General features: G+C 35.3%; 1 protein-coding gene across 2 annotated transcripts in view; it reads right to left on the reverse strand.

Moving 5' to 3' along the window:
* Positions 1-9,706, reverse strand: part of SNX24 (sorting nexin 24) — a 1,571,570-nt gene that overhangs the window by 228,277 nt on the left and 1,333,587 nt on the right. For both annotated transcript variants that reach the window (XM_044060756.1, XM_044060757.1), the window contains one exon: positions 9,074-9,168. In XM_044060756.1, the coding sequence (XP_043916691.1) occupies positions 9,074-9,168 (95 nt within the window). The remainder of the gene's footprint in view (positions 1-9,073; positions 9,169-9,706) is intronic.

Below are 9,706 nucleotides of genomic sequence, written 5' to 3' on the forward strand. Positions count from 1 at the left end.
GGCGTTTGCGAAAATCTACTGCCAATCATTAGAGGACCGGAGTTCCGCTGTGGCGATCCCTAACCGGGAAAAGCCAAAAGACAACATCAACTTGCTGCAAAGAACAACACTAAGCGGTTTTGTGCACCTTAAAGATGCCACTTTGATCCGCTTTATGTTAACACTGAAGAGCTTATAAGGATTTCATGGACTTTAAGAACTCCATGCATTTGTGTTTACATGTATAATGTTGTGCTGAGTTACTGCTATTTAATTTGTTTTAAACTACATATTTTACTTGTATAATGCATACGCTTGGATAATACATCAAATCCGCAGGTAGCACTTGTTCATCATTGGTTACTAGCCATACTCCATCCTCACATTTGTAGAGTACTTGGGTTTAAGCACTTAAATAAATCTGCTGTCTCTGTAACCCTCTTTCCCTCCCTCCAGCTGAAATTATAAACGTGAGTTGCTGTGAATACTACAGCCATGTTTCCTTCCCTCTATAACATAAGCCTACTGAGTCTTTGGGAATTCGCAGCTCTTTTTACTGTGTAGCCTCAAACTGAAGAAACCTGATATCAATGACAGAAACAGACTGAATAAACATGGTCTTTGCAATAAATCAATCCTTGAATCCATGCTGCTTTAAAAGAAGAAGAAAGGGTTTGTTAAAGTGTGTTCAAAACTTGACAAAGAACATTCTTCAGACAGTGTCTCTGAAAGGTTCAAGTACTCTACAGAATCTCAAGGCAAGCATTAAGTGCTTTGTGAAAAGGCAGAGCATCATAATCAAAAACCTACACAAAAAACAAAACCACATCACTGTACCTACTCCTGTCCCATCATTCTGGTTTAGAGCAAAATTAAAACTAGTAATAACTAGTTACAGTGATATAATATTTGTATAGCACACCATATTAAAATTTAAAAAATCCAAATTTTTTTCAGTTGTTGACCTAAGTGATATGCTCAACAGCTGCTGCTACTTTTGAAGCAACCTTAATGGGATACCCAGTTACAATTACAGTAGAGCATCTTGAATAAAGCATGATCCAAGCTATGTCACTGGGGGGAAGGAGAGCCTGGCCAAAGTAGGTGTAATAGAAAATAAAGTGGACCAGGTGCAGCAGCAAATATCAGTTTTCAGTGGGCATTGTCAAAAAAAAATCAAGGATGAAACTTTTAGAAAACAATGTTTACTCTGCAACTCGGAGGCAAGCAAGACTTAAAAAATGTCTTAGGGAACCTCACAAGTTTTAAAGTTTTGTTTACACTCCTTCTAGCACTGACTGGCAAACGGTCTTTAAAAATAATGAGAACCTTTGTGAGCAATCAATATCCTCAGTACTGAATGCTGAGTTTGAAGAAACAGTGGCTCCAACTAGGACTTGTGGCCAAAGTGTTCCAAGTCATGGGTGAAAAGGATTTTGTAACCAACTCATTCATCCAGTTAACAAATGTAAAATAAATAAAATTATATTTTGGCAGCCACCTTACAGAAATAAAATGTTGAAATGCAATGGTCTAATTTCTTCCCTGACATATCCTATAACATCAGGCAGAGAAGAGTTTAATTAGTAAAACAAAATCTAGCAACTCTGGGAATCTGAGAGCTGTTTTTTGGTAATTGCGGTGGTGGTGCTGCGGTAGCGTTGTCGCCTCATAGTAAGATGTTGTCCTGTTCGATTCTCAGCTAGAGCATCTTCTGTGTGGAGACATGCATGAATGGGCGTACCTTTGTTGAAGGTCGTGCATCAGGGCTGGCAACTCGTCACGTAAAAAAAAATTTAATGCCAATCATTAGCGGACCGGAGTTCCACTGTGGTGACCCCTAACTGGGAAAAGCCGAAAGACACAACATTAAGATTAGTATAAACCTCATGATTGAAGTGACAAACCCCACCTACCATAGCCCTCCCATTCATTGTCATCAAAATGAGAAAAAGTCAAAAGAATATGGATGGATCAGTTAACTGTGGACAGTAATGAAAACGGCATCTGAAATACTCTGGCCTTTATCCAATTGTCAATTTAATAAAGTTTGAGGGTGGCCTAATATTAGATGCTTAAATACAAATATAGCTTCCAAATATCCCATTTTCTACAACTACTTTACATCTCAGATGGATACAGGTTTTGATTGTTTAATTATTATAACAAAAGAGTTTTGATGTATTTGTCACATCTGTCTTTGGGTCAGGTGTTCCAACACTTTTTTGCTAGCACTTACAATGCTACATATTTGGGTACAGAAGTGGTATCCATATCTGTTACTGGCATGTATGCTAACTGCTTCACAAACTTCTGATAACTTCATAGAATGCATTCAAAGGAATGATACTTTCTAAAACATACCCAGTTAGTGATACTTTTTACCTCCACAAATTATCCTTTACAAGTCTCCAAATATGGAAACATGGCAGGAAGATTGAACAGAAATGGCACAATTGCAAATATTTGTAGGACAAACAGAAATGTTTAACTGGCTTATTTTTCACAGCTTTCAAGCAAAATCTGAATGATGTGAGTGGGGGTGATTCTACTGTTGAGCTGGACTACAACTTATAAAAAAACGAACCAATATCGCCAGGTGAAGCACTCTCTTTAGACACACAGTCTCAATAAGAACAGAAAAGGATGAGTGCACCATGAACTGTGAAGCAGATCCCAATAAAACTCCAAATAAAGCTCCAAATTAGACGAACAATCACGTTTAATGTTAAAAACAAAACAACCAAACTGCAGTAGAATGTGAGCGCTTTCGCGTTGTATAAGCAACGCTTCATCAGACATAAAAGCAGTAGAAAAGCACTTGACCTTAAATACTAACATTAGATGACATCACAAAGTCCTTAAAGAAACCTGCAGCCAAAACATCACATTAAAACATGGTATGGAACTTAATGTTTAAGGGGTCTAGATGCTAAAAACGGCTTAATGGTAATTCTATCATTAAGCCCAAACTTATGTGCTTGTAACTTCAGGATCCATTTCCCCTCCCTCTCTTCAACTCTGTTCTTGACATTGCCTAATCTACCACTAGTATTGACTAATTCCAGAACCTGGAACATAAAATTATGTGTATTGCCTTTGTCCACTGTGCGTTTGGCCAGGGCATTCATGACATTACTTTTTGCTAGCACTTACAATGCTACATATTTGGGTACAGAAGTGGTATCCATATCTGTTACTGGCATGGATGCTAACTGCTTCACAAACTTCTGATAACTTCATAGAATGCATTCAAAGGAATGATACTTTCTAAAACATACCCAGTTAGTGATACTTTTTACCTCCACAAATTATCCTTTACAAGTCTCCAAATATGGAAACATGGCAGGAAGATTGAACAGAAATGGCACAATTGCAAATATTTGTAGGACAAACAGAAATGTTTAACTGGCTTATTTTTCACAGCTTTCAAGCAAAATCTGAATGATGTGAGAGGGGGTGATTCTACTGTTGAGCTGGACTACAACTTATGGTCAGGCATACAAGTAATACTTATGAATGGTACTTATTTATTTAAATAACTAATTTATCCTACTTTTTGACTGGGGGTATGTCACATGTTTTTTTATCTTGAATTGTTTTAATGGAGATGTGATTGAATTGTTATACACACACTGAAAAGAGCATCTGCCTAAAAGCTTTGTGTCTTTACTGATTTATTTTGTAAATAAATTATTGAAAACCTGATCAGCATTTCCAGATCCTGGAGTTTTTGCTCACAGTATTGCATTCCTTGTTTCTCCAGTAGCTTTTTAGCTTAGTGTTTGTCTTACTACATTAGCTACTCCATTTTTTGGATTTATTTGGATTAAACTTGGGCACTGAGTGGTGAATCTTGTGATGACACAGCCTGTTTTAAACATGGACACTAATGTAAGCTTGAGTGTTAACAGTCATTCTTTACACAATTATTAGTAGTGCAGAATAATCCACTACGTGCAGAGAAAAATAATCTTACTGATATCCGTTCAGACATCATGAGACCCCTAATGATGATTTTAAAAGTCAAACTGGTGTCTTAGAAAAGAAAGTACAATTGTTTAAAGCTGCAATGGCAGCATTTTTGCTTCACTGCATGTCTAGACTTTGGTGTGGTTCCTTGAGGCTTAAGGATATGAAAAATGCCATCTTATGGCAATGTTTACCCTGAACTATTAAAAAAAATGGCAAGAACAGAACCTTAAATTAAGTGCTGATTATATGACCTTAATGAATCAACTCTTCCATACAAGAGGAGATTGTGAACTAGAGAATGTGAACACTGGAATGCCTATATTCTCAGAGAATATTCAATTTTATTTTCACAGAACAGATTAGGCTCACCACGGCAAATATAATAAAAAACAATTTAATCACTGCAGTGCAAAGTAAGCGCTTTCACGTCTTTCCAACACTTCATCAGACTTTAAACAACTGCAATCAACAGACACACATTTAAATAGTAATACATATACATGTACATTTTCTCTTAATGAACTAACCATAGTGTTCTAAATGTTCAGACAGAACAAGCACAAAATACTAGTACTGGATCTAATCCTTCAGCACATAATGCCACTTCATCAGAAACTGTTCATTCAAATACTTCAGATAAGCGAGCAGCAACCACCTATGCTATGGCCATGAATGGTAGTTCCCAACCCTCAGAGGATTTTCAGCAGAACCCTGTTCCTCTTCATTTGAATCTACCGGAGATCATGGAAATAAGGCCTAGAGATCCAGCGAAGGGCACAATGCAAAGAAAAGGAGGCAAAAGAACGAGATGGAGAAGCAACGGCCCATAAAAGTAAAAGTCGGTCCAAGCATCATGACAATTAAATCAACAAACTGTTATTAACCTGTTGAATTTAGAATTGACTGAAGATGATATCTCACTGTTATAGAAAGGGCTTCAACTCATCCCTTCTAACAGTGATACAGTGGTTGAAGCCCTAATGGATTTAAAGGTTTTTGTGAGGAATCTTAGTTTGAAACTTATATTTAAAGACTCACAATCTGTTACACCACAGGTATGTAAAAAATCGTGTTTGTTTATACCTATGAATTGTCCGCTAGTGATTGCTTTTAACAATGTATGTAAATGAGAATTATGTGATTTATATGCACAAACCGATAAAAAGAAATGCTATAATTTAACACAGAGAGAATGAGGCTCTGTTAAGACTGCAATGGAGATTGTTATTAAGCAAGCAGACAAGGGTACAGTCATAGAAATACTTGATAGAACAGAGTATAATACATATGTGCTTGAGTTTTTAAATAATAGTTTTGTTAAAATAAGTAAGATGAACATATTAAAATGTCAGTAATGTGAATATGAGCATATATGAGCCCCATGAGACCGACTGTCTCAGATGGTGGGTGGGTTACTGAACCCATCTCTAAATATCTACAATATATTCTTGGCAAATATTTGTCGAAAGTATAAAGTTACATAAAAGACATTGGGGATTTTGTATCACAATGACATAATTGGCATAAAACTAATAAAGAGACTGAATTCATTCTTGTAACACCAGATATCATATCACTCTTTACAGTAATTCCTGATGATTATGGTATAGAAGCCATCTGTGATTTCCTTTGCAAGTACAGTGGTGTGCTACAGAAGTTTGAAACAACTTGTGAATTACTTGAGATTTTACTAATAATATACTTATGTTTGATGATTGTGTCTATTATCAGAAAGCAGGTGCAGCTATAGGCACATCCATAGCCAACACGTATGCTAACACTGCTGTAAGACAATGGGAAGAATGTTTTGTCTACAATTGCTCACCATCATTTAGGTATAAAGTATTTTCGATAAGCGATTTGCAGATGATATTTTTTTGTTATGGAAAGGAGAATATTCTGATTCATTATCACTTATTAAATATTTAAATGATACTACTAGCTTTTTGCAATTTACACTAGAATACTCCTTGGATAAGCTTGATTATTTAGACATTAAGCTAGAAAATGTTAATAATTATATTATGACCTCAATACTTAGAAAAAAAGTCCAGGCTAATAGACACACAGAAAAAGCATGTATGAGGCACATACATTTATAGGCATAGCCAAAAGTCAATTACTGAGAGTCGACTTAATACAGATGAAATTAAATGACTTGTTCAGATGGATGAGATGATAGAGTGGTTCAAGGACTGGGGATATGCTGCTGTTTTACTTGATCAATTAAAATCTGACATTATAAACGAAAGACGAGATACAGTCAGACCATATTTCTCAGATAAGAGTAGTGATATACAGAATTTGTCTCAACATAACAGACAGGACTGTTTGTGTTATGTCACTAGACATAACAGAAGGACAGATGAGGTGAAGACAATTATAGCAAGAAGGTGGGGAACACTAGGAGCAATGCCTGAAATCAAACTACTATAGAAGATAAACCAAATTTTACATATAAAAATTGCTCCAACTTGGAATGCCACCTTTCATATAAAGATATGACAAATGCTACTGCTAGACAAATGTTAAGATTCGGTACCTTCCCCTATTATAGCTGTGTATGCTATAAAGATACTGAGAAAAGTAATGAATTTATACATCCAATAACAACGACAAAATATATATTTAAATGTTATGCTATGTGTAATACATCCAATATTGTTTATTTGGCAATTTGCATGAAATGTCCTGCTTTTTATGTTGGAAAATATACACAGAAACTGAAAGATTGGATTATAGAACACAAATCTGAGATATGAAAAAAGTTAACACCAATGCACTTGGTAAGCATATAGGAGAAAAAGCCATTGATCATGATTTTCATTTTAGGGTGATCGATGTCCACTATAAAAACAGGAGGAGTGGTGATTTAAATAAGAGACTGGAAATCTGAGAGTATGAATGGATAGCACGACTGCAGACAGATTCTACACCAGGCATAAATAACTCTGTTAGTATCAAACCAATATTAAAAAGAAAACAGATGTTTTTAGGGAGATAAAATAAATGAAAATATTTAAATATGTTTATATACATTTCTAAAAATATATTCTCTCTCTCTCTCTATATATATATATATATATATATATACACATATATATATATATACATATATACACATATGTATGTTATGTATAGTTCAGTATTTAAGGTTGGGCATTTTATATGTTTTTATAATTCTTATGAATGGTACTTATTTATTTAAACTACTTTATTTAAATAACTAATTGATCCTATTGTTTGATTGGGGCTATGTCACATGGTTTTTATCTTGAATTGTATTAATGGAGATGTGACTGCATTGCTTGTTATATACACACTGAAAAGAACGGCATCTGCTTGAAAGCTGTGTGCCTTTACCAATTTGTTTTGTAAATAAATGATTGGAAACCTGTTCATTGTTTCCAGCTCCTGGAGTTTTTGTTCAGAATACTGTGACCCATCACCACATGTCCTGGTGATCCTTACAGCTATGATGTCAGGAGCTCTGTGCTCACGGCAGGGTTGCTCTTAACAATATGGCCTAAGAAGGGGAACCAGACAGACCCAAATTATTTCTGACTGAACTATACAGGTTCATATAAAGTATTAGAGAACTTTGCTAAGAAGAGAAATGCCATATCCCACTTGGATCCCTGACCAGGAGAAGCAGTGGTGTTTTTTGTCAAGCACCTGGTAGCTGGCTGATCCACATACCTCAGTCAGTCTCAGCCCTAAAAAGCTGTGTGGTAGTGCCATATAGGTTCGCCACTCTAAAGGTGAAGGGTGGGGTGATCAAGCATGTGTGTATGCAGGAAGAGGAAAGATTAAGATGGAACAGACTCTGACAATGTAAACTGGATCTTGGGATACAGAATATCATTTAAGTGATGGGAAATGAGCCAGACTTGGTGCAGGAGGTTGAAAAGCACAGGTTTTACGGCTGAATCTTTTTTGTTTTAGCAAGGTCTTCCTGGACTTGAGTTGTAATAATAGCTCTTGGGGTTATTTAGCCAGTACTTCTTGGTTACAGCTGTAAAACAGTTAAAAGTCCACAAATAAGGCTCAGGAAGTGTTTTCCCTCAAATTAAAGATAGAAAGATTGGACTAACTTCAATAGGCTATTACATAAACTAAAAAGATATGGCTAGTAGCCTCAAAAGCTGTTACTACTGCTTAAGATAGAAAGATCTGACTAAAGGCACCAACAGCCATTACAACAGCTTCCTCTGAGTGTAGTTCCAGTCCTTGCTCTCAAATCAACTCCAACCTCAGCATGATATGGATAAGTCTAGGGGGAAATCTGACACTAAAAGGCTATTAAAATTCATTGACCTGTACTTAGGAATAAGTGTTAAAGGTGGTGAAAGGCTGAAAGGAATGATTACCATTAAAACATAGAGCATCAAGTGAAAAACACTTAGTACTTTATGTTTTTATGACTGTCATGCCTTATTAACTCTGCACTTAATTGTAAACAGTTAACAACTGCATGAATTAGTAGCATCTAAATACACTACTGATAGCAATTCCCATTACATCTGTTAAACTGCATACAACTAACAGAAGAGTCATTATGACATGACAGCCGTGAAGACATAAAACACTTTTTCACTTCATACTGTACACTTACAATGACTGTCACTTGCTACTGTAATATGGTATACCATATTATTCATGCATAAGTCAGTCCCTGTATTAAAGGCACATTTTTGACATACATTTTGACTTGAATATATACAGCAACTTACATTTCACTGACAAAAAAAAAAAACAAGGCAACATTTAAATGCATGCTTTGCCCACAGCTGCTTGAACTTCATCATACAGGGTGCTCTCACCATATCAGAAACTCTGACTTAGACCAAGACTTTCAATGCCCTCAAGCATAACAGGGTTGAAGAATTATACAAAAAAGTGACCAATACCATTTGACAAATACACAATGCATCCAGAGTACTAAAACAGTGGAGACCAAGGTGCTTTTGTTTTACTATATAAAAAACATTACAATCTACAACCATCCAAAATGTGACACTATGTTTATCTTATCTGTAACATAACCATACCAAATATTCACTGGCAGTGAGAAAAAAAAATTTAGGTGGAGAATTAATTTATTAAATGAAAAACATACCCGCAACTTTCTGCTTTAGGCAAGGAAGGTAGATGACGAATGTTCAAAAACTCTATTAATACTTTAGGCAATTCTTCATTCTCCATAATGACAGTCTGCAATCATATAGGATAAAAAAAAAATCACGTTAATGGAATATTAAACAGAAATCAAGTTACACAAAAGAAACTGTGTATATTTTAACAAATTAATAATTACAAAACAATGTTGTCACTTGGATCTTTGTGCATATTTGAATCGAATTTCATATCCAGATTAGTTCTCAAAATTTTTCTTACAACCTTTCTTCATACTTTTTTCCATTTAATTCTACTAGTAGGTAAGGGTACAGAAGTACGAGAAACAACTGTGTGTTACACAGTGATCTTGTCCCAAGCTTACCTCATTAAGTACATTAGTAATGAACATGACAGTATATTTACCTTATCTGTGATATAACCACACCAAATATTTACTTGCAGTGAGAAAAATATTTTAGCTGGAGAATTACATTTATTAAATGAAAACCATACCCGCAATTTTCTGCTTTAGGCAAGGAAGGTAGATGACAAATGTTCAAAACTATATTTAAATACTTAATATCTTTATACTATTAAAGACAAGAAAAATGGTTTCATGCTAGAGCAAACCAGT

Source organism: Protopterus annectens, chromosome 2.part0, assembly GCF_019279795.1.
Source record: "Protopterus annectens isolate FY-2018-M chromosome 2.part0, PAN1.0, whole genome shotgun sequence".
Taxonomy (NCBI): domain Eukaryota; kingdom Metazoa; phylum Chordata; order Ceratodontiformes; family Protopteridae; genus Protopterus; species Protopterus annectens.